The sequence below is a fragment of the Drosophila navojoa genome, chromosome X (genome assembly GCF_054131105.1).
Source record: "Drosophila navojoa isolate 15081-1374.11 chromosome X, UAZ_NAV_1.0, whole genome shotgun sequence".
Classification (NCBI taxonomy): Eukaryota; Metazoa; Arthropoda; class Insecta; order Diptera; family Drosophilidae; genus Drosophila; species Drosophila navojoa.
The window spans coordinates 28,890,257-28,915,865 of record NC_142895.1 but is presented as its reverse complement, the minus strand read 5'-3'; the positions used below and the strand labels follow the sequence as shown (position 1 = coordinate 28,915,865).

Here is a 25,609-nt window from a genome sequence, read left to right as displayed (position 1 = left end):
ATGAGACGGCTGGGAGCCGAATTTATTCGAGATCCTTATGGGGGAGAGCCCCCCTCCATTCGGCTCAGCGCCGGTCATTCCACCCGGCTGGAAGATCCGGCCACCGGGGGCCTCAGTGGATGAACAGACCATCCGAGCGGTACAGTGCGAGCTAGGGTTGCGGAAGCTACCGCGCAGAAGGGTGCGTTTCCGTGTTCGCACCGAAGGCGCCACGGTCAACGGGAATTTCACACCCACGGGGAGCGTGACCCTCGCTCTAGTAAGTAACGACTAAGAGAAAAATGGATTATTAGTTTTTGAGCAGCGAAGAGTAGCGGGTGAGCGCAAGTAGCTCATTAGAATTTAAGTGTTTGAAGTGAAGTAAATGCGGATAGCAAGGAAAAGGGAGCGCATGTAGCGTATTAAAGTTTAAGTGAAATGTTGGAAATAAATTTTAAAAAAATTAAAGCGAAACTCGGCGTATTACTCATCTTATAAGCTAAAAAACTAACAACGGTAGTGCGAAGAAGAGGTAGATCGATACATTTTAGGCTGGATTGTGAACGCGAGAAGACGTGTGTGAAATTAAGAGAGTAAGAAATAATTAAATTAAACTACTACAATCTCAGAAGTGGGATAAAGTACACAAATTTTCAAGTTAAACAAAATGTATTTAATCAGTGGTGCAGTTAAAGAATTGGCTAGCTGCATTGGGCTTATCGACCCAAGGGTGCAAGACTGAACTTGTCGCTCGCCTCAATGGCGTGCCCGCAAATTTGCGCGGCAGCGCCCCCGAATTGGAACAGAGTGAGGAGGAGTCAGCTTAAACTGGAGTATCTCAGACATTGCAAATGCAACAAGAGGAAATAGACAGGAACGAAGAAGTTTTGCGAGAGATCGACGCAGCGAAGAAGCCTCAAAAAAATGTTCACACACGCCAATTGGACAGGGACGGCAACAGCAAGCGTGACGAAATTAACGCAAATGGCGTCGATGCAGAAGCTGAATTCAGGGAACGCGCTACTGACGCGAGTAATCAATCTGTGATTGACTTTGTAAGATGGTATGCTGAAATAAAACACGACTTGTCTCGAGGAGTAACAACAATGGAATAATCTTTATTTGTCCTCGAGCAGCAGCGAGTCTGAACATATGTATGTATATGTATACGTTGTTCCTCGGCGACTCATAAGTGTGCACATGCAAGTGTGTACATGTATGTGTGGCGCTGTGACCGGCGAGTCACTAATGTACATATATGTGTCTGTATAGTGACTAGCGGGTAACTCCTCCCCTTCTAGATTGAAGCGAAGGCCAGAACGAAGGTATGGCCTGAATGAGGGCTAAAAGGTCCGAATTCTCCACCGTTGATGTTCCTTTTCAGTTGCTTACGTTCCATGTAGAAGCATTTTGTATCCTTTGTTTTGCTTTATTTTTTTCTTTAGTAACATAACATAACTTTCATATTATATATATATATTTTATATATTTTTTATTTTTTTATACCCTGAACCCATTGAAAATGGGAAATCAGGGTATAATGGTTTTGTTAAAATGTATGTAACAGGCAGAAGGAGGCGTGGCAGACCCCACAAAGTATATATATTCTTGATCAGGGCGACGAGCTGAGTCGATTTAGCCCTGTCCGTCTGTCTGTCTGTCCGTCCGTCCGTCCGTCTGTCCGTATGTTTGAACGCGTCGATCTCAGAAGATATAAGAGCTAGAGACTTAAACTTTTTTTTTTAATGTCCGTATATATCGCGCGCATATCGAGTTTATCACTAAAAACGATAATTCATTCCGATACTTTTTTATCGATAAAAAACCTTATCGAAGATCACTTAAAAAATTATATCTCCTACATCTTTCAAGCTAGAGTCTCCAAATTTAAAATGTTAAACTAAGATTCATTTTATACAATTTCAATTTTTGTTAAAATTTACCCCCAACCCTTAAGTCCACCCCCTCACCCTCATCTTTGTAAAGGTCGCAGCGCAATCGCCTGTATATGCGTGTGTTTGTTTGTATGCGTTTGTGTGTGTGTGTGTATGTGCGAATTATTATTGAAATATCAGTTGCTCGAAGGGTTCAGGGGATCTCGTAGTCGAGCAGTCTCGACTAGAGCTTTCTTACTTGTTTTTACATTCCTTTTGCAAAAATATAACAGTAACAATTCAGGTATATTTCAAAATTCTAACATAAGTGTACCATAAGTTTCGTATTTCAAAGTACATAAGTATAGTAATTCATGCATTTTTTTTCATATATATATATATATATATATATATATATATATATATATATATATATATATATAAATACATATACACGCATACGTACATACATATATATACCCATATTTATTATAAATATATAATATGCCTATTTATATTCATATATTTATTCATCACAAATACATAATGTAATACATCATATTTACACATTTATATTTATATATTCAAATACATATATCTACTTATAGGTAGGTGACTAAGAGTTATTTGGCTTGTCTTTGATTTTTAAAAATGCATTTTTCGGCCATTGCTAGTTCGTAGGCTGTAATAATATCTGATGGGTTTCTTCCTCTGGTACTGGGTCCTAATGGTCCCCGTAGTCCCCTTAAGAATGTGGCTAAACATTGTGAGGCAGCTCGCCGATCACCGCCTCACCAGATATAAACAATAATCGGAATTATTATTTAAATGCATATTTGAAAATGCCGCCCAAAGCGCTGGTGTTTTATCGGCGATCGACGGCGCAACCCTGCGTGGAGAGTTTTGAGCGGAGAGTTGCGTCGCCGGCGCCGAGCGCTTTGGGCGAGCGGAAATAGAGCTAGGTTAGTTGGCGTGGGCGCGCGAGAATGACAAGAGGTGAAAAAGATAAGTTAAGATTTTTACGCGAGGAATACGTGTTCACGTTCAAAGTTATGGTTTAAGATTTTGCGCGAGAAGTGCGTGTTCAGTTTCAAATGTTATGAATTAAGATTTTTGCGGAGAATAATGAATGAGAAAAATGAATGATTACCGAAATAAACGGCAATTGGTTATAAAAGACAAGAGACAGTCATTTTGGATAGCTGGCGGAGAGGACAGGCGACCAAAGCGACAGACGGATAAGCGATGGAACGCATGGAACGATAAGCGAATCCGCGCGAGTGTTGCACGTGAGTGGCGATCCCCATTCGAAATTATATTTTGTCTATATGAATTGGGTCCTTGAGCCGGTGGTATGTGCTCGTCCGGTGACCCATAGAAAATCGGGGATTCTTCTCTGCCTTCTATGATAGCAGTGCGTCTAGCACTTGTTGTTGTTTTTGACATGATTTATGTGATTTATGCGTATGCCTACGGGCGGACAGACATCAGTCATGTTTTGTAACATACGTATGTATGTATGTATGTACATTTTTTTTTTTTTTTTTTCATAATGTAATGAGTACACACGCATTTGTTCTTACGTACTTGTGTATAGTGTGATATTTTAAATTTTATATTTTGTTTATTTTGTTTATTTGTTTCCTCTTCTATTTTTTATAAAATTGAATTTGTCCAGGATCCTTGCTCGATGCAGTGACCTTGTTCAGACATCAAGTTTGCACTTTTCACTTTAAAATGAAATGCGCTATTTTTATACCCTGAACCCATTGAAAATGGGAAATCAGGGTATAATGGTTTTGTTAAAAGTATGTAACAGGCAGAAGGAGGCATGGCAGACCCCACAAAGTATATATATTCTTGATCAGGGCGACGAGCTGAGTCGATTTAGCCCTGTCCGTCTGTGCGTCCGTCTGTCCGTATGTTTGAACGCGTCGAATTCAGATGATATAAGAGCTAGAGACATCAACTTGTTTTTAAAATGTCCGTATGTATCGCGCGCATATCGAGTTTTTCACTAAAAAGCGTTAACTCATTCCGATACTTTTATATCGATAAAAAACCTTATCGAAGATCACTTAAAAAAATATATCTCCTACATCTTTCAAGCTAGAGTCTCCAAATTTAAAATGTATGCATTTTTTACAATTTCGGTTTTTGTTAAAATTTGCCCCCCAACCCTAAATCCACCCCCTCACCATCATCTTTGTAAAAGTCGTATATCAAATACTAGATACTTGTGCTTCGGTATACACATACATTTAAATATTATGATTACGTTTTGAAAGTTTCATTACGATCGTACGTCTAGAAATTAATTTATTCAACAAATAAGTTCTCATAATATTGCCAACACTGCAGCGCAACCCAAGCGCAATGGGCTCTGTATGCGCGTGTGTGTGTGCGTGTGTTTATTTGTATGCGTATGTGTGTCCGAATTATTATTGAAATATCAGTTGCTTGGAGGGTTCAGGGATCTCGTAGTCGAGCAGTCTCGCTAGAGCTTTCTTACTTGTTTTTTATGTAGGGCACAAAATTATTTTAAAATGTTGGTTCTTGTATGTTCTTTTTTTACTTCGCTGGTAAAATGTTCTTTTTTATATCTATATCTATATATATATTTTCTTAAAAGCAATAATTTTTCTTAAAATTTATTTTTTTATATGCAATAATGTAAAATAATAACAACATTGTTAGTATAAGAAAAATAATAGATAGTAATCTTAGTATCCCAATGTCTAGATATTATTTAAATGAATGAAAATGAATACTATGAATAATAGGAATGAAACCAAGAATAATATGAGTCGTTAATCTGGAAGAAGGGTTGACATAATGGGGTAGGCTAGTTATTGTTGCAGCTTCTTTGGGGTTTTTCTGTTAAAATTGTTTATGAAAAACCATGGTTGGGTGGGTAAAGAGCGCGTGTGCCGAATGCCATCTATGGCCACGCTTAGTTGTGTCGGTGTTCTTGCTGTAAATTTGTGCCAGTGCCTCCCCTACTTCCCCAGTATAATTTTTTTTTTTCGTGGAGTATAGCTCCACCTTGAGTTAAGGGATCTTAAAAATTAAAATTTATGAACTCTGATCGCAAGGCAAAAAGAACCCCCCCACACTCCCGACGAGCGACGGTACTAGAAGGTCCCGCTTATCTGCCTTGCGACCGAAAAACAAAGCCCAACCAGTGTTTTGTTTAGTCTCAATCGAGAGAGTCACTCTGCATAAATTTGTTTGCAGTCGATCGTTTGGAAAAGGAAGATACTAGTGAGTCTCTCATACAGGAACAAACCTCACTGGCCCATCCACGTTCAGATCTTGAATTAAATGAAATTTCGTCATTGCCAGACTGTGTTAGTGTTGCCGACATTTGAGGGAAACCCTTCAGAATATGCCCCGTGGGTAAACAGGATCGAGTCCGTACTTAAAGATTATTCTATTATCAAGGAAAAACCACCATATCGCTCAATAATTTTACATATACGAGGGAAAGTAATTGGAGATGCCGATATTTCACTGTCATCGTACGGTGTACAAAATGATGATTGGCCCGAAATGAAGCGAGTTTTGCGGTTGCATTATGCTGATAAAAGGGATGTTCGAACCTTGGAATACGAATTGAATCAAATGATTAAAGGCAGCAACGACATGGAAACCTCCTATAAGCAAGTTAATAGTCAGTTTTCTTTAATTTTACAGGCCTTAAAAGCAAGCGAGCAACGAGTCGTAGTATTGACCGCATTAATAGAATCATATAGAGATAGAGCTTTAGATGTTTTCATAAGGGGACTAAACGGTGACCTACCGAGGATGTTAACAGTTAGCAAGCTTAATAATTTACCGGAAGCTTATGCCATTTGTATGAATTTACAGAATATTTCATTAAGAAGTAATGGTGCACAAAGGACATATATGCCTCGTGGAATAAATGATTATCAACAATCAAGATTCGTGGCTCATCCCCATGGGAGTGGCCCAAGACAAATTTTTCAAAATCGACGACCGATAAATACACGAAGCTATTCGGCTCAAAGGGCAGCAATTACAAACCATATTGGCAATTCTAATCTGAACAAAGTTAAGAGAGATGGAGCTGTCAAACCAAATCTGAATGATGGAATAAATCCATTCTCTAAGGTGCAAAGAGTGAGCCATATGGACATTGTGATGGAACGGGCACTGGACGAATCGAAAGAGATTGAAGATCATAGTACAGTTTATTGTGAGGAGACAACGGAGACTTCTGAAAACAGTTATCAACCTACTGAATCATTCGAACGTGGTGAATTGATAATGGAAGGTAAGACAAGTAAAGTAAATTTTATGACCGAAGCCTCTCCAGCGTATATAAGATATAACACAAAGGATGGAGCCGATCTACAGTTTCTAGTTGATACAGGAAAAAACAAAAATTTCATAAGCTAAAAAATAGCAGGTGGTTGCACAACACATCAGAGACCATTCCACGTGCAATCAGGAAACATTCTTATTAGACATAAACTTGTGGGTTCGTTCTTTGCCCAAATGGGGAATGATATTCCAATCACATTTTATGTACTCCCGGGGCTACAAAGTTTTGATGGAATCATAGGTGACGATACTCTGAAAACTCTGAAAGCTATATTTAATAGAGAACGGGATGAACTTATTATAGAACCAGGCATTAAAATACCTCTCTTTGCTAAACAATCATTTAATATCAATATATTACACTGAACATTCTGAGGAAATCAAACAGATTTTAAAGTCAATAATAGATGAATATTCGGATATCTTTGTACCACTTTGGACGGTTGAAACCTCGATCAGAGCAGAAATTTGAACATCAACTCAAGAACCAATATATTCCAAAATTTATCCATATCCAGCTAGTATGCGAGAGGAGGTAGAAAGGCTAATTGGGGACCTGTTAAAAAATGGAATTATCAAGCCATCAAAAAGCCCTTATAATTCTCCAATATGGGTAGTTCCAAAGAAACCGAAACCAAATGGAGAAAAACAGTATCGAATGGTGATAGACTTCAAGCGTCTGAATGCTGTGACAATCGCAGACACTTATCCAATACCTGATATCAATTCGACGTTGGCTAGCCTAGGATAGTCAAAATCTTTTACAACTCTTGATTTAACTTCAGGCTTTCATCAGATTCGAATGAAAGAGTCAGACACAGTCAAGACGGCGTTTTCAACATTGAATGGCAAATATTAATTCCTTCGTCTTCCATTTGGATTAAAAAATGCCCCCGAAATTTTTCAGAGGATGATTGACGACGTGTTAAGGCCATATATTGGAAAAAATTGTTACGTTTACATTGATGATATAATAATCTTCAGCAAGGATTATGAAACACATTGGCAGAACCTCAGAGCCATTTTTATGAGACTTAGGGAAGCGAAACTTCAAGTAAACCTGGAAAAGACACAATTCTTATGCTCGCAGGTAGAATTCCTTGGATATATTGTATCTGCTGACGGTATACGAACCAAATAAGAACAAGTAAGAAGACTCTAGTCGAGACTGCTCGACTAGGAGATACCCTGAACCCTCCAAGCTGATATACTTATCATTCTGCACTTTTATTATGCACGCACACATGCATACATATGCATCCACCCTCACGCGCCCGCGCTCTGCTAACTGCGCAGTAAGCAGCGACTGCGATTGGGCTGCGCTCCAGTGTGGGCAATAGTATGAGAATTTACTTGGTGAATAACTTCTTTTGTAAACATACGATCTTAATGAAATTTTCAGGGCGTAATCATATGGTCAAAATGTGTGTACATTCTAAAGCACAAGTCTCTAGTACTTGAAATACGTTTTTTACAAATTGGCGGCGAAGGGGGCGTGGTATCCAAAATCTGTTGATTATAAAATGTTTGTATTCATCTTACGTATATACACAGTAAATCTGAAGTCTCCACGTCTAATAGTATTCCAATGAGGCTCAAAAAACAAAATAAAATTTTCGATTATTCTCGATAAAAAAGTTATCGGATGAGTTATCGAAAAAATAAAGCAAACTCGTACTGCGTATGGTATACACGAGTATGCACACAAAATTTCAGCTCTCTAGCTCTTATATCTTCTGAGATCTCGGCGTTCATACGGACAGACGGTCGGATGGACGGACAGACGGACAGGGCTATAACAACTCAGCTCGTCATGCTGATCAAGAATATATATACTTTGTGGGGTCTGCGATGATTCCTTCTGCCTGTTACATACTTTTCACAAAACCATTATACCCTGATAAAAAGGTGGAGGCTGTCAAGGAGATGAGGTCTCCTTCAAACATTAAGGAATTGAAAAGCTTCTTCCTATTATCGAAAATTTATTCAAGGCTATGCAAAATTGCAAAGCCATTAACGAATTTGACGCAAGGTGAACATTCAAACGTAAAAGCGTCACAGTCTAAAAATATACCGATTACACTTGACGAAGACGCATTGAGGGCATTTAATAACCTTAAGAATGTTCTGTCATCGTCTGAAGTGGTGTCCTTTCCTGACTTTGGGAAACCGTTCAATCTTACAACAGATGCTTCTAGTTATGCTATTGGGGCAGTTCATTCCCAGAATGACAGCGGCATGGATACGCCTATCGCATACATATCCCGTTCATTGAGCAAAACTGAGGAAGGCTACGCGACAAATGAAAAAGAAATGCTTGGAATTTATTTTGCATTGGATAACTTACGATCTTATTTGTATGGAGCAAAATTAATAAGGGTATATACCGACCATCAACCGTTAACTTTCGCTTGTGGGAATAGAAACTATAATGCCAAGCTGAAACGTTGGAAGTCGAGAATTGAGGAGTATAATTGTGAACTCTTTTATAAGCCAGGCAAATCAAATGTAGTCGCAGATGTTCTTTCGAGAATTCCACTACAAGTTAATGCACTGATAAATGATTCCCCCTCAATGGTAACGGTATACGGTGCTCTGCAAAATGCTTCAGATGTTATACCTTATGTGGAAGTGCCGATAAATGTTTTCCGAAATCAATTAATATTCGACAAACATATAGTCAATTATGAGTACGAGACTCCGCAAATCGGCGAAGGATGTAATAAGTAGTTTTTCAAACGCATTAGAGAACTACATAAAGCCGAAGGTTATAAATGGGATTAAGATCCCCGAAGAATTTATAGAGCACCTCCAATCGTGTAATTTAAAATCATTCAAGTGTTATGAAATACGAGTGACGCAACGCTTAGTAATTGATATTACTGATAAGGAACAAATACTAAAAATAATTGAAGCGGAGCATAATAGAGCACACCGTTGTGCAAAAGAAGTAAAGATACAGATTTTGGAGAAATTTTATTTTATCAAAATGAGCTATCGAATTAAATCATGGATATCATCCTGTCAAATTTGTAAAACGCAAAAGTATGATAGACATCCGAACAAACCATTTCTACAATCAGCACCAATACCAGAATATCCATGCGAAATAATACATGTGGATATCTTTGTATTACAGGGGGAGAAATTCATAAGTTGTATCGATAAAAAAACTGTTTCTCATACAAACAAAGTCTGCGGAAAATGTACACAGTAAGCTGACTGAAGTGCTCCATTACTTCACAGTTCCTAAAATGATAGTTACAGACAATGAGAAAGCATTTCTGGTGTAAAAGACTCCAACACAAAAAAGCGAGGTAAATGGACAAATAGAGCGATTCCATTCAACCTTTTGGGAAATATTTAGATGTTTAAAACAACAACATTAAAAATATTCATTAATGGAATTAGTATTTTCGGTAGATAGATACAACAACTCTGTTCACTCTGTTACAAAAAGAAAGCCAGCAGATATATTCTTCAATAGAACTTCTAGGATAAATTATCAAGGATTGACAGATTTTACACAAATGGTACATGAAGATATAAAAGGTTTAATTAAATACAGACAGGAACAATCAAATAATTGGAATAATAAAAAAAGAACAATACCAATACAATACAATGAAGGAGATGAGGTATATATAAGAAACAATCAAATTAAGACTAAGGACAAAAAAAGATTTGCAAAAGACGAAGTAAATGTAATGTTCATGCTTGAGTATGAATGCGATCTTCGTGCACATACATACATACATACACACACACATAACCAAACATACACAAGACGTGGATCGGGTAATGGCGGGCGGAATCCTCTGGTTCCCTTAGCTCTGTCGGCGGGGGGGTGGGTCTTGCCAAACCGTCACCAATACACACAAACTTTACAATTTTTAGGATTCCTATGGATCACAGACATTCGGACAACAAGAAAAAACGAAACAAACACGGACAGTTATAAAGACGCGGAAGCAGAGGTGGTGTTGGCTTCTCGCTGTCTTTACCCAAACCCAACCATGATCTTCAGCTTTAACTTGTTTGTGAAGATCCCCAAATAAAGATTGCCTCGACTCTCTCTCTCTTCTATGCTGTAACGAACCTTCGGTTTATCCCGAGTCTAAGCTGGGCTAGTTTCAGCTGACTGTGGATTCGTGCCAACAAATTTATTTGTTGAAGCCCCTGCGATAATAATTAGTCACTTGTGAATTTAGGTTTTATAGCGTAAATATATTCTCTTGAATAAGTTTAAAATGTACACGTCACTTAAAGTTATGCTGGCTCGCTGGTTGGCTTTAGCGAAGCACACCTACCGAGCGCTGGTTCAACGCACTCCGGCTGGGAGAGTATTGTGCTAAAACACGCTAGTTACCGGGACGATTCGGGAAACGCCAGGACTTCGGTCTGAACAAAACTCTGGCGGTTCGCTCAGATATGCAGGCCTCGCCTACTATCCCACTCGCTCACAGCACAACACTAGCTTCGTTTTCACTCACAAACACTTCTCTTGCGCACGGCTACGTGAACTTACTCAGATGTGCAGGCCTCGCTTAAGCCGCTGATATACAACGATGTCCTGATCGGCGCCGCTGATGCTGCTGATTGCCTCTTTCGTTGTCGCAAGGATTCCCACTGGATGTCCTTGCTGTCCCACGATGTCCTTGCTGTTCCCACGATGTCCTTGCTGTCCTTTGAAGTCCTGGGAGTCCTGATTTACCACTCGCGTTGCCTTTCACTAATCACTTTAATCACCAAACTTTTCTCAAGCCTCTCACTTTTCTCAAACATATCAGCCCTTTTTTTTAAGCCTCGTATGGAGCCGCCGGTGGCCTTTTATAGCCCAGCCACAGGCCCTGCTTCGGGTGATAACGGGGCCCGTTCGGCTCTGGAGCGGGGCCTTTCAGCCGCTCGTGCCCATACAAACGGTAAAGTGGCGTGATCCGGGTGACGCCACTCGCCCGCCAAATTGCGTGACCGCCTCCCATTGGCCGAAGTACCGTTGGTGCCCTGCGAGTGAAATCGATCACTACTATCACCCGGCACGAACGGCACCTCGGCTAACGGTCCCCGATGATCGTCGTGCGTGCGACGCGAACCCATTGCTGAATCTGTAGGAGCGAAAGAGACCGCCTCTAACAGGACTTTGACCCCCTTTCCAGTGCGAGGGTCGCTCCTACAGTATTCGCGTCGCTGTGTGGAGCAACATGTATATGCACGTATATGCATACAAACGCACAGCAAATACGTACGTTCATATACATTAATACGTGCATACCTATATTGCTCCTCACACTCCCCTCTTCCTTCGGGAAAACACGAGACCATCGTGTTTGAATTTGGCGCCCGTCTCCGATGCGCTGCTTCGTTTTGCGCTGCTCCATTTTGCGCTGATCGCCGCTGTTAACGCACTGTTAACGCCATCAGCTGCATTTCCGCTTACCGCTGGCAATGCTGTGTTCTGCCGGTGAGTGAAAAGTACAATATTTTTTTTTAATTTCCCATAAAATTACCAAAAATATTATGTTTCAGGCCGGGCATCTTTCCCATTATGCCCCCTTGACCTGATGGCCTGCCGCTGCCAATGCCCACGCCGGGCGCTGCTGCAAAACTCGCCTGTCGGTTTTGCAGCCCCCGGTGGCATTGGCGCATGTGCGCGCGGCCATGGCCATTTCACCCATTTGGCGCATGATGTTCCTCGCCGCTGGAGATGCTTTTCTGCTGGTTGCTGCTGCTCCTTGGACCCTTGGGGATGCTCCGGTGGGGCACTGCGGTCATTTCATGCGCTGCTGCTAGGAGATCGGGCCACCGACGTCGTTCGCAAATTGGACACCGGTATCGCGTCTTTGGTGTCGGTACGCTTGTTGGTCGATCCTCTTTCGCGCACAGCTCGCAGCGAAGTCGCTGGCCAGTGCGCGAGGACCGGCTGCCAAGCTTTGTCGACACCCAAAGTTCGGAGCCGGTGGAGCCAGTTGCGTGGCAGGCGTCTGCCGCCATGCTCTCCCAGCAAGCAGCCACATGCCCGACTGCATGCCCCGCGTCCATGATTTGCCGCCGCTGCCTCTGCCCACGCCGGGCGCTCCTACAAAACTCACCTGTTGAGCTGTAGTCCCCGGTGGCGTTGGCACTCGTGCGGCGGCCACCTGTCTTCCGACATCCCTCGCCGTCCTCTCCGTTGCTGAAGGCGTCCACAACAGCAGCTGCTCCTCCAAATTCGTGCTGTGTCCTCTCTGCGGCGCCGCCGACCCAATTGTGGATTGCTGCTGGGAGTTGGCCACATCGATGTCGTTCGCAACTACCACCAGTGTCGAACTTTGACGCCGGCTGGCATTTTGCGGCCACTCCTCATTCGCGCACAGCTCGCAGCAAAATCGCTGGCCAGTGCGCGAGGATTCGGCCAACAAAACGCGCCTACGCCCAAGCACGGTCAACCGGATGACTTCGTCGCGTGGCAGGCATCGATGGTGGCCAGGACTCCCAACGAGTACCCCAAAATTGGTGTAGCTATGACAAATTTAAAATTTTTTAAAAATTTTTTTCCCTTTATTCTCAAAATTTTTTCTTAATAGAAGGCGAAAGCCCTGCACCCAGTACGTGCCCGTCGCACCCGATGCTTTCTCCCATTTGCCCAGACGATGCGGGCGGTGCGCCCGCTGCCCTGGGCCTCCATCCGGGTGGCGTGCTCCTCCACCTCCCGCGGCAATTCCGCGCGCGGTAGCTCCCGCCACTGTGCTGCTCCTGCCTCGGGCACGGATGCCTGCCGCTGCAAGACCGGCCTCCTGGGCGGTGGCGGCGCCGGCTCTGACGTCTGGCGCTGCAGCGTGGGCCGGCCGGGCAACCGTATGGGCCGCCACTCCTCGTCGGCGTACATCGCCATCTCCGGTGGTGTGGGCGGCGGTGGCGTCGCCTGTTGTGGCGTCCGCGGCATCTCGGGGGGGGCGGGATCTCCTCCAGCGTGAACCCCGCGGGCTTCGGGGTGAGGGGCTCGCTCCAAGTAATAACGACCTCGGCGCGGTGCTCCAGCCGACCCCCCACCACCTTGGCAGCGCAGCTGGCACTCACCCGCGAGGGTTCAGTCATCTCCTCCTCCTCCGAGTCGGAAATGACTATCACCTCGTCCTCCACCTCCCCGCCGACCTCTCCGATCCACTCGCCATACTCCTCATCGGTGACGAAGTGAATATGAAGTGCTGGCACCGGTGTTCAATTTTGTACTGATTTATTAAATTTAACATTAACGCAAGCGCAGCTTGCACAGTAGAGAGCGCACCTATGCGCATCTAACCGCGAGCAGCGAGAGAGCGATCTTTTGGAGAGCGACACTCCCGTGCTAGCGCGTACAACAACAACTTCTCTGTACAGTGGTACAGCTTCAATTACTTAACCTATACAATTTCGATAATAATTCAATTTCTTAATATATATATAATATATAATATAATATAATAATTCAGAGGGCAAATATCCAAATGCCTTAACATCGGCCGCGTTGAAAGGCCGCAGGGCTTCAATCATATGGTGTATTTGTGGAGTGGCAGTGGTGCGACGCAAGGAATTGCCCTTTTATATGTGCCATTTTTTGTCTTTACGACAATTACGCGCACTCTACCATCTCCTCCGACTATGGCTTCCGTCACCACGCCTAGCATCCACTGTTGTGGAGGAGCGTTGTCCTCTCCCACGAGCACGACTGCTCCGACCTGTACGTTCTGCCTCTCCTTCGTCCATTTTGATTTCTGCTGCAGGCTGAGCAGGTAGTCCCTTGACCAGTCGTTCCAAAATCGACGCTTGATGTTGGATGTCAGCTGCCATCTTTTTAAAAGTGTCAGCTTGGCGTCGTCGACTGGCTCTGTGGACGCGATTGGCAGCGGCACGAGCGTTGCTCCTATCAGGAAGTGCCCTGGCGTGAGCACTTCGCCGTCGTTTGGGCTGCTGCTGGGAGCGACCATTGGCCGCGAATTGAGCACGGCCTCGACCTCGACCAGCACGGTGGCCACCTCGTCTTGCCGTAATCGAGCGCTGCCCATCGCTTTCAGCAGCAAACCCTTGGCGGATTTCACCGCCGCTTCCCAAAGGCCGCCAAAATACGGCGCTCGAGGAGGGATGAACACAAACTCCATGCCCCGCTCCGCAGCAAACATTTCCATGTCCGCTGTGTTGCCATGGAACGTAGTTTTGAGGTCCAGCGTGCGTGCAGCACCCACGAAATTGGTGGCATTGTCGCAATACAGCTTCCGGACAAGCCCACGTCGACCAACGAACCTAGATAAACACATCAGAAATGAATTTGAGGTTAAATCGGTGACTAATTCAAGATGCACTGCCTTCGAAGTAAAGCAAACAAATATGGCAATATACATTTTGACTGGCGATTTGCCACGAATTCCCAGCGAAACTAGTATTGGACCGCAAAAGTCCACTCCACTGATCTCAAATGGCCTATTTCCATGTAAGCGATCAGCGGGAAGATTGCCCATTATTTGGGATAAGAGTTTCGGCTTGTAGCGAAAACAATGCACACATTTTCGGACTACTGCACTGCAAGCCTGTCGAGCATTGACCAGCCAAACCTGCTGACGAAGCAGGCCCATTAGTACTAGGGGATTGGCGTGGCAATGAGAGCGATGCAAATGCTCCAAATAAAGCGTTACGAAACGACACTTTTTTGGAAGCAATAATGGGAATTTGGCATTATGTGCTAATGGTGCCTTCAATAAACGACCTCCTACTCGTAGCAACCATAACATACGCCTGCCATGCTGATGTGGGTGCAAAAACGGTGTCAGTTTTTGCAATGACGGTTGCAACACGACTGACTTCTTTATTTTCTTTATTTCTTCGCTGAATTCAATATGTTGAATTACAGATATAACTGCAAGGAATGCGAAGCTTAACTCAGAAGCTGTAGGAACAAGTGAAGAATGACTTTCTTGTTTTCCATTGATAAAGCGGAACATATAGGCAACGATGCGGATTAGCTTAGAAAATGATGACGTTGACTCAATAAGATGTACGATAGGATTTGTTACCTCATCGACCGCGATCATAGTAATTGCAGTTCTACGCTTCTCTAGCAGCTCTAACTCCTTTGATAGGGTTATTTGTGGGTTGGCTGGCCACAATGTGTCAGAAAGCTTTAAAAATCCTGGTCCGCAAAACCACAATGATGTTTTAAGCTCCTCAACTGAACATCCCCGAGATACAATATCTGCTGGGTTGTCTTTCGTTGGTACATGACGCCAAGATACATTAGTTGTCAACTCTTGGATGGTTGCAACGCGATTAGCAACGAATGTGTTCAAGCTAGATGAATGCATTCGCAGCCAATGAAGCACCACCTCAGAGTCTGACCAAAATGTGACTTGATTAATAGGACCATCAAGTACTTTCTTTACCGCATCCCATAAGGTAGCTAACAATTCTGCAGCACACAACTCCAGCCGCGGAACAGATTTTGTTTTCAAGGGCGCTACCTTAGATTTGGCGACTAGCAGCCTGGTAGTGATACCCTTATCTGTTTGCATTCTTACGTATAAACAACAACCGTAAGCTCTCGTTGAGGCGTCAGCAAATCCATGGATTTGACATCCTTTCGATTTAAGTGTGCCAACGTAACGAGGTATATGTAACGAGTTTAGATTTGAGAAACAGCTAGTTACTGCCTCAAATTCTTGCCTCATTTGAACAGGCAATTGGTCATCCCACCCAAGTTTGTGCAACCACATTTCCTGTAAAAGGACCTTCGCACGAGTTACGATCGGACTTAACAAACCTAAGGGGTCGTATAACCTTGCTACAAATGACAAAACGGATCTTTTGGTCTGTTGAACTTCCACTGGACAGTTCATGGAATATCTAAAGCTGTTATTCATTGGATTCCAAATTAATCCCAATGTTTTTGTGTCCTCTTGATGACCAATAACTATATCGTTTCTAGCTGGTTGTGCTGCGAGTTGTTTACAATTGGACAACCATTTCGTGAGAGGAAATCCAAACTTTTGAAGAATTGCTATCAAGTCTCGATGCAACAAGCACAATTCTTCAACGCTATCTGCTCCTGTCAACAAGTCATCAACACAGAAATCTCGGGCTAACGATCTTGCAGCAGCTGGATGAGTGGAAGCATGCAAGTCGCTTAGATGTTTTAAACATCGAATTGCTAAGAATGGAGCAGTCGCTGTCCCGTACGTTACTGTGTTTAATCGAAAGATTTGTAACGGATCAGTGGGCGTTTCCCTCCACACAATAAGTTGAAAGTTGCGGTGGGACTCGTCAAGTTCAATTTGACGGTACATTTTAGCGATGTCTGCTGTAGCAGCCCAAGGACGAAGTCGGAATCTTAGCAAAGTCTCCCATAACTGCGGCTGGATGGTCGGACCCACCATGAGTAGATCATTCAGCGACAATTGAGAGGAGGACTTGCTAGAGGCATCAAACACTACTCGAAGTTTAGTGGATGAGCTGTGCGGTCTTAGCACGCATTGATATGGGATGAAATAATGCGGCTCTCTCGGAATTTGATTGTTAGTTGGGCTCATGTGACCCAAGGCCAAGTATTCTTTCATAAAGTCAATGTACATTGGCCGAATGTCTTCTTGCTTGCTCATTCTTCTTTCCAAGGCCAGAAATCGTCGCTTGGCTGTGTCATAAGACGTACCAAGACAATGTGGGCTTGATTTGAATGGCAGCGACACTCTGAAACGACCCGAGGTAGTTTGGCAAATAGTCTCCACAAATGACTTCTCGCACAGTTGTTGCTCTGGGGTATACAAAATCGAATTAATTGTATTTGGCTTTTCTTCCAACTCCCAGAACTTGCGAACTATTGAATCTATTGCTATGTCGTCGTTTACGACGCTAATGAAAGTCGACGAACTAGTAGCTGCATTCAATGTTCGGCAGCGACCAGATACAATCCAACCAAAGGCAGTCAATTGCAATGTTGGGCTGTTATCGGGTCCTTTTATTTTGCCTTCTCTTAATATATCAAAAAAGATATCAGCACCGAGCAACAAATCAATACGTTGCGGCTTGTGGAATTGAGGATCAGCTAATTGTACATTGTCAGGTACATTGATCTCTTCAGTGTGCTTCTCTGGTTGATACGACGAAATGGAACGTAACACACCAAAGTCTGTTCGGATTTCTATGTCGTCCGTTCGGGACGCTATCGAAGTTTGCACGCTGTGCCGAACAGGTGACTGACAATTAGCAATGCCCAACAATTGAATCCCAGATTTTTGCCGTTTTAATTTCAACTGTTTTGCAAGTTCTTCAGTTATGAAATTAACTTGCGAGCCGGAATCTAATAAAGCTCTAGCTAAGTGATAAGATCCAGATTGATCTTTTATCTTCACAACTGCAGTTGCCAAAAGAACTTGATCAGAGGCTGTCCGTGCGTGATTTACAGATGAAATCTGTGACGAAGTGACACGAGGGACTGCTGATACAGCTGCTGAGCTACTTTGAGCCGCTTCAGAGCTGTATCTATGCAGTATGGTATGGTGCGGCTTAGAGCACACACGACAGTGGGCTGATTTGCAAGCAGCCACAGAGCGGATAGCTCTTTGCGAACGTAAAACGTTTCTGGCAAGGTATTGTTGCGAACGACGAGCACGAGTGAATGAAGTGATCGTTCCTTTTACAAAACACGCATTTGGGACTCTGCGGCTCACTGGGCAGAGCGACAGCTAGTGAAGTTTTCCCAATTCTTTTCCTATGATCCTGAGCTACCTTACGACGTGTACCAGATGAGTCTTCATCACTTAAATGCTGATACCGTCTGTTCAAGGCAGCTTCACAATCTTGCCACAATGGAAGCTTATTGTAGTCAAGATTCTCTTCCCACCTAGAGCGCGTGCCAGCGTCCGCTTTCATCATTACTAAATGGATGAGCATGGCATTCGAAATCTGCTTATCAGATCCTAGCGATAATAGAGATTCGTAAATGGCACGGACTGAGTCTATCAGCATGCGCAAAGATGATGCTGACGGTTCGGACATGTGTGGGAGATCAAATAGTTTTGAAATACTGTTAAAAAATATGAGACACTGATTGTCGTACACATTTTTTAAAGCAGCTAACGCTTTTGAGTAATTTGCATCTGTCACCTGATATGCCTTGACAGTGCCTAATGCTTCTTTGTCCAAGCATGACAACAAGTGATTAAACTTTTCTATATTTGATAACCCTGGCTCGTTGTCGACTAAACTCTCAAAAAGTCCAATGAAATTCTTATATTCCGAATATTCTCCGCTAAACTTTGGCAGCTTTATATTCGGTAGATTCCTAGAGTGAGACACTGAGCTAATCATTGTAGAGTTAGCGGGACTCTCACTTTTAGGTTGGCTATCACTACCTCGCTTCATAAGAAGTGCTTTGGTCGATACACACAAATCTTCTAACGTTGACCGAGGCACTAAATCTGCGTTAATGTCGTCCAACTCTTGTTGTGTCTTAAAGGCCTTTTCTATGTAGCGGTTCAGTATCTCAAGTCGACATTCAATTTCAAATGGCTCTACTGGTTTAGTGTAATCTTTTAATGATTTATTAATGCGTGTTATATCGTTTGTAACATTTTTGTAAACGGCCAACAGAGCTTCGACACGCTCCGTTGATGACTCGTCCATAGACCTATTCTTTCCTCGCTTATTAGTCATGATGCTATAAGTGAAGCTCAGTTGAAACCAATTTCAATCGAAAGAAATGAAAATTCACTTAATGTATGACAACAAGCGAAGAGCAAGTCAAGAATATTAACAAATGCGCGCGATCGTAATAAATCTCAGTGTTAAACTATACCTGAGTGACTGTTACAGACAGCTGATAACGATATAGCGAAGACAATAACCAAAATGTTGAGTGACTATTTGGGCAAGTGGTCGATTGAGTGATATTTGACTGTAGAGCGACTGAGTGCAATGCATTCACAAGCGAGAGCGCGCCGGTATGAATGCCAAAATATAAGTGCAGATTGAGCGCAGATTGAGAGTGCAAGTTTTGAGCGAGAATATATCCAAGTGACGAGCGTAAGTTTTGAGCGCAACGCGAGAGCGCTGCTGCATGTGCAAGCGTGGGTGCAAACGATATTGCAAGCGCGCATGCAAATGATGAGCGTAAATTAAAGCGAAATTTACTGTATAAGCGCGAGTGCAAACGATATAGCAAGTGAGTATGCAATGAGCGCAAACTGAGCGCGCACTAATATGTGCAAGCGAGACAGTAAAACGAGAGCGCAACTATGTATAAGTGCAAGCGATATTGCAAGCGCGCATGCAAATGAAGAGCGTAAATTAAGAGCGCAATTATCTGTGCAAGCGAGAACGAACTTTTATGTGCGAGCGAGAGCGAGCTGTGAGCGCAAGCGCACAACGAAAGTGCGAGACGAAAATGAGCAAAAAACTGTAACACACTAACGGCGCCAAAGAAAACTTGGATTATGCGAGGCAATTTTGATTTTTTTTTTTTTTTTGCATATCAAAGGTCAATTACATTATGCACCTTATTTTTTTATTTTATTTTTTTTTTTAATTTCAATTTTAAACAAGCTCAACACAATGTACATAGGCGTAGATTGTACATACATTAATATTTTGTATGTCTCAAGTAATGCATTTATTTATTTATCGCTTGCATTACTTGGTCATCTATGTGCTCTATGTATTTATGTACTTCCCTGATTTTCCACAAAATCCATAATCCAGCTTCCTTCAATTCTAGAGAGTGTCCACCCGGGGGCACCAAAAATGTCCTTCCAAAAGGGGTCTGGTCCTTCGATGGGCCAGTGTATAATATATTTATAAAAAAAATGTGGACAGCAACTTGCGGTCTCTCTGAAGTGAATATGAAGTGCTGGCACCGGTGTTCAATTTTGTACTGATTTATTAAATTTAACATCAACGCAAGCGCAGCTTGCACAGTAGAGAGCGCACCTATGCGCATCTAACCGCGAGCAGCGAGAGAGCGATCTTTTGGAGAGCGACACTCCCGTGCTAGCGCGTACAACAACAACTTCTCTGTACAGTGGTTCAGCTTCAATTACTTAACCTATACAATTTCGATAATAATTCAATTTCTTAATATATATATAATATATAATATAATATAATAATTCAGAGGGCAAATATCCAAATGCCTTAACAATGACTAATATTATTTTTAAATTATTCCACTATTTAATTACTATTTGGTTCACAGTGAAGTGCAAACAAAAAAAGATAAACTCTGTGCCTATAATGCAAATTAATACAACAATATTCGCCAAAAGTCAAATAGGCCATGATTATTGATATGAGATATAAGATGCGGTATTCTGCAGCACTGCTTAAATGTGTTTGTGCGCAGATGCTGCCATCCAAATAGCGCGATGCGTATATTTAGTTGTGCGCAGATGCGAATATTTAATTGTGCGCAGAAGCTGTCATCCAAATAGCGCGATGAGAATATTTCGTATGCGCGGATGCACGTCGGCAAAAAAAAAAAAATTAAAATTTTTGCTGGGTGCCAAACCAGCAAAGACGTTTGTGCGAAATGATTTTAGGCATATATTCTGACTTATGGAAATGCCACTACTTTCTTCTTACCGAACTCATTAGTTTGGCACTTGCACAAAAGAAATAGTACTTTCAATTTAAAATTTATTTTATTTTTTTTTTTTCTATTATAGTTTTATTGCAGCTTTTGTTGTTGACTCTATAGCGCATTTATAAGGGTACATTCACTATTGAATTGGCTTTATGCCTTTATTACTAGATTTTACTTTAATTGAGGTCGCTTCTCAGGTCCAGGGGGTGTGGTCTTTTCAGCCTTCTGTTGATGGTGTTTGTTAGTAAGTTGACAGCAAGCTGGTTTGGGTAGCTGGATAATCTGTCCGCGTACCTTGTGCTGTGTCGGCCAATGAGCTCAGCAAATGTCGGCATCTCGAGGTCGGTGTTTCGTTTTTGACGTACCATTCGGCTCCGGTCAAAGTCCTTAATGCTGTGTTTTGTATGACTTGAATTTTGCTTATGTGGGTTTTTGCAGCAGACCCCCTGTTCAGGCATGAACATATGAATATACGATGATCGTATACATGCCTCCGACGCACTCAGCGACTAGCAGGTAGTGCGCTGTGATAGCGATAAGGGCCACATGTACGGACTGCATAAATATACAAATGAAGACCAACCCTTGCAACCCCAGAGTCAGATTACGAAGGAGACGAACGCGGAGTCTTACACACTCAGCGATAAGATAAGAATATGTAATAGCCCAATGCTGAGCCTTACACACTCAGCAATAGATACATTAGATTTAAGGGTTAAAATTATACATGAGTCTGGGTATATAAACCCAGGCTCAGAATAATAAAGATCAATACGAAACTAAACACCATCATAGTCAAGTGTATTCATTCAAGGTCCTTCGAACCGGAGGAAGTATTTTTAATACTTCAATGCAGTCCAAAAGGGAAAAGTGTTTGTGTCTAGTACAAAGTGAAGTGCTAAATAATTGTAAATTTGTGCATTGGCTTACCAACCCAAGCTGTGAGTCGAGGCACAGCAAGATCAACCTAGTGCTTCAGGGGAGCTTAGCTGCTTGCGTTTTATGCCTGGTGCTTTCGGTCCTTGGATGGATGCCACATCGATTTTCTTCAGGGACGAATCGCTGCTTCTGGCACGTATTTCAGCCATACGTGCATCAATTCTGCTCTGCATTACTGCCTTAATCCTTTCGGATTCAGCTGCTAGACTGTCAGTGTTCATCGCTCTTTTGTTTTACTTCGCCCTAGAAGTATGCTATATTTCTTGGGTGATGACGATTCCGAAGACACAAACCAGTTGAGCTTTCTTCCGAAAGCCCAGCTAATTTGCTCAGCTGTTTTGAGCGTGGCCGCCGGTGTGTGGCCGGGGCTCCACTTTGCAATTTCGCTGGCACAAAACTAGTTTTGACGACTTTGGCCGTTTCTACGATCACCGTGTCTTAGAGAAGACACTGCAGCAGCACTTCAACACTGTTAGGAGGTTTGTGGTATATTTGTATCAAGATTTCTTTAACTTTACTTTACTTTTGCAGAACGCGTATGTACACTTGGAGGGCTTACACGAGATAAATTTTTTCTTTAATTTTCAAATTAACTTTTCACTATTCCACAGTGTGATTTTTGCACAACCTTTTCAGTCGGTGGTTGGGATTGGAAAAGAAAGAGGAAAATATGGCCGATCCCATGAAGCGGCAAGTCATCGCTTGGAAACAGTTTTTTATGGCCTAGGTGAGAGTGACAATTTCTCCTGTTATTAATCCAGATTTAAGATTGCCACATCCGTGATCGCGTGATCAACTTTTCTAAGCCACTCCAAGCTCAGCGGATTGCTTACTTTTAGGCTGCTTTTTTTTTCTATTCCAGCGCCACTACAGGTTTCTTTTCGAAAAGGTAGCAAAACCGAGTAGTAGCTAAAAGTAGCCAACTTTCTTCTAAAATAGCTGAAAACGTAGCAAATAAGGAAACAGTGCTGTTTTTTCATATAAAGCCAACTTTATTAATTTAATTTTAATAATATTTCATTTGTGACCACAAACTCGTCATTTTCAGCATTGTCGCTTTTATAATCCGTTTGAACATTTTTGTAGCAATCGACCTTAAAAAGTAGCCAGATCTGGCTACAAAATAGCTGATTCGGCAATAACATATTAGCTGATTCGGCAACACTGGTGCTATTTACCAAAGCAGCGACTATATAATTCTCAAACGGTTCAAGCATGGCGAGAGTGGTACCAACGCGCACTGGCAGAAATCATTTATAAAGTTTATCGAAGGTTTTGGCATTGAACTTCTTGTTTTTTTTCTGTATAAAACTGGTAAGTGTGCACTTTCGAGACTGAATGACTGGGAGAAACCAATTATACAGTTTACCGAAAGTAGTGATGTAAATTTGAGTAAAAACGTCGATGTCGATGCCCATCGATGTTTTCTTGGTCAAGCACAGTCATGTCACTTTTTCTGAGCAAAAAAAAAGCTGGATTCAAGGGAAAAAGGTTGACAAAAAAGCTGATTTTAATTACATATGTATATGAACACCAAACTATAGGTATTTTTATTAACAACTTATTGTGTCGATGCAGTCCATATCTGAAATTTAAAAAAATAATTTCGAGCTTAAAAATATATATTTAAATATGGACATTATGGTTAAAATAGCGTTCAACGTATCAACGTGTAGTCTATTTCTAAGCTTTGTTTTCACCAAATTTACTTGGCTAAATACCCGCTCTACCTCGGCATTCGACCAAGGTAAAGAAAGCATTTGCAGAGCAACTGAAGCCAAATCATAAAACTGGCAGTTTCCTCCAGAATCCCGGTATTTGAGAACTTCACTCCAGAATTTTACTGTTTCATCGACATTGTCCCATTGTACCAGGGAAATGCGATTGTAGTCTCGTTCAATCTTGTCGATGTTGGGAGTATTCAAAAACTCAAGGATTTGAATGATGCTCCTTTTTTTATTTTTTAACACATTCTCAACAGAAAAAGCATCAATCTGTTTCAAAATATTAAAATTGTCCGGTAACCTGAAATTAAAAAAAATTTTATTTATAACAAATATAAAAGAATTTAGAAAATATATACCTTTGCTTCAACTGTTTGACCAGCTCTAATTTCTTCTTCAATGGCTTCAATTTTCACTGCTTTGAGTTCTTGCTCAAATTCATAGCCGAGATATAAATCGGTTCTGACATGTTCTTCAAAATCGTCATTAATAATGTCAACTTCATTATTAGGAGGAATTATTTTTTCTCTTAATGACCTGATAGCGAATACAAGATCATTTAAAAGCTTTGTCGCATTAACCGAATCTTGCAATATTGGTTTCAAAAAAGCAAGTATAAATGTATTTTAGTGTCACAAAACGATTCATACAGAATTTTAGCTGTTTTGCATTTCTCTTGCATAGCAGCAATTCCAAAGTGAGTTTTGAGCTTATGCCACTGGTTTAAAATTCGTGTAACTGCCATTTCAATGGACAACCATCTAGTATCACAAACCCTTGGAATTTTAAGCGGAGCCTTTTGGAAAAAAAAAAATTGGAAATTGATTTTTTGTAATATTTTTCAATGTTTGGGACAATCACTTACATTACACACTTGATATAGGTAAACAATCACTTCGAATTAGTAAAAACTAAATTCTTGACACGATTTAGAAATATTAATACATAAAAAGGGTGATTACACACATAAAAAGCAGACATATTCATATGTACTAAATATACCTTTTCGTTATTAATACATTCGTATATTTTTTGATATATCGACTGCCGAATCGAGATTTTTGAAAATCAATCATGAGTTGCGGATGAACCAGAGGCAGTCTTTTCAGTTTGCCACTTACAACTTTTTCTAATTAAAATCAAAACAAACTAATTAATTAATTAAAAATTTTCGATGCTGGCAGCATAGATGGGTGGGGGAAACTATGATTTTGCTGTAGCGTTGATGCAGTACAGAACAATTTTCTTTTCGAAAATTGTCCTAAATGTTTCGAAATGCAGCTTTATCAAATTGTAAAAATGGTCATGGCGGGCTTTCAATTTTAGGACATCTATTTATATAATGAACATTTTTATTGAGTATCAAATACTCGGAAGAACACTGCATTTCGTCTGATGATTTTAGAAGACTTGTACAAACTTCGCAATCAGTTTTTGCAACAGTTTGTGTAGAAGATAGCCAGCAAAATATCGCAATGCATTTTCATAAAAATCATTTTGAATATTGGCAATGGTTGTATCTAATAACAATTCTATTTCTAAATCATCATCTAAAGGTTCAATATCTGTTGGAGTGTGACATGAATAGCATTGTTCATGAAAAACAGATAATTGGGACCCGCTATCTTTTATGATATTCGCCAACATCAAATCTTTTTCTAGGAACCGAAGTTGATGTCATCATTTTCATGGATAGCATTTTAGATATTATTGTATTGAATTCGAATACTGTTGGATTACTATTTGTTCCTCCCCGGCATCTAATCAAATAAGATGAATTCTCCAACGGGTCCTGATTTAATTTGGATGTGGCAACAAAGAAAAGATCATTGTTGTCACTCCAAATATTTTCTGCCAAAGCAATTACCGATGAGATTGTAATTATCATCCCATCAATGCAATACACTTTGTGTGGATACTGCAGATTTTGGAAATAATCACGCATTTCCAGAACTTATTCGTGAATATTATTTTTCTCCCTAAGTGCACATCTATAAGGATTGCTATCAAATAGCACATGACTATTTAAGCAATCAAAGAGGTTATTAATTTTTTCAATAAATATTGCCGTTGCAACTGCACTGTCTTTGCAATCAGCAAACCCACCTGAATCTATAACAGGCAAATTTAACTTTCATTTTTTCAAAACAATTCGGACTGACATGTTT

General features: G+C 41.5%; 1 protein-coding gene, 2 long non-coding RNA genes and 1 pseudogene across 3 annotated transcripts in view; all 4 read right to left on the bottom strand.

Moving 5' to 3' along the window:
• Window positions 1–13,396: 13,396 nt before the first annotated feature.
• Window positions 13,397–20,287, bottom strand: LOC149090782 (uncharacterized). Its single transcript, XR_016197307.1, has 2 exons — window positions 20,248–20,287; window positions 13,397–13,607 (listed from the first exon to the last, which is right to left on the bottom strand). It is a non-coding gene; the product is annotated as an uncharacterized LOC149090782 (long non-coding RNA).
• On the bottom strand, window positions 13,724–17,758 carry LOC149090783 (uncharacterized; annotated as a pseudogene).
• A 3,022-nt stretch (window positions 20,288–23,309) lies between the features above and the next one.
• LOC149090779 (uncharacterized) overlaps window positions 23,310–25,609 on the bottom strand; it is a gene marked incomplete at its 5' end in the record, with an annotated part of 32,685 nt that continues 30,385 nt past the window's right edge. Inside the window, one exon of the mRNA XM_089263597.1 lies at window positions 23,310–23,618. Coding sequence (XP_089119723.1) covers window positions 23,310–23,618 — 309 coding nt within the window. The remainder of the gene's footprint in view (window positions 23,619–25,609) is intronic.
• Window positions 23,837–24,508, bottom strand: LOC149090781 (uncharacterized). The gene is made up of 3 exons (XR_016197553.1): window positions 24,307–24,508; window positions 24,092–24,237; window positions 23,837–23,978 (listed from the first exon to the last, which is right to left on the bottom strand). It is a non-coding gene; the product is annotated as an uncharacterized LOC149090781 (long non-coding RNA).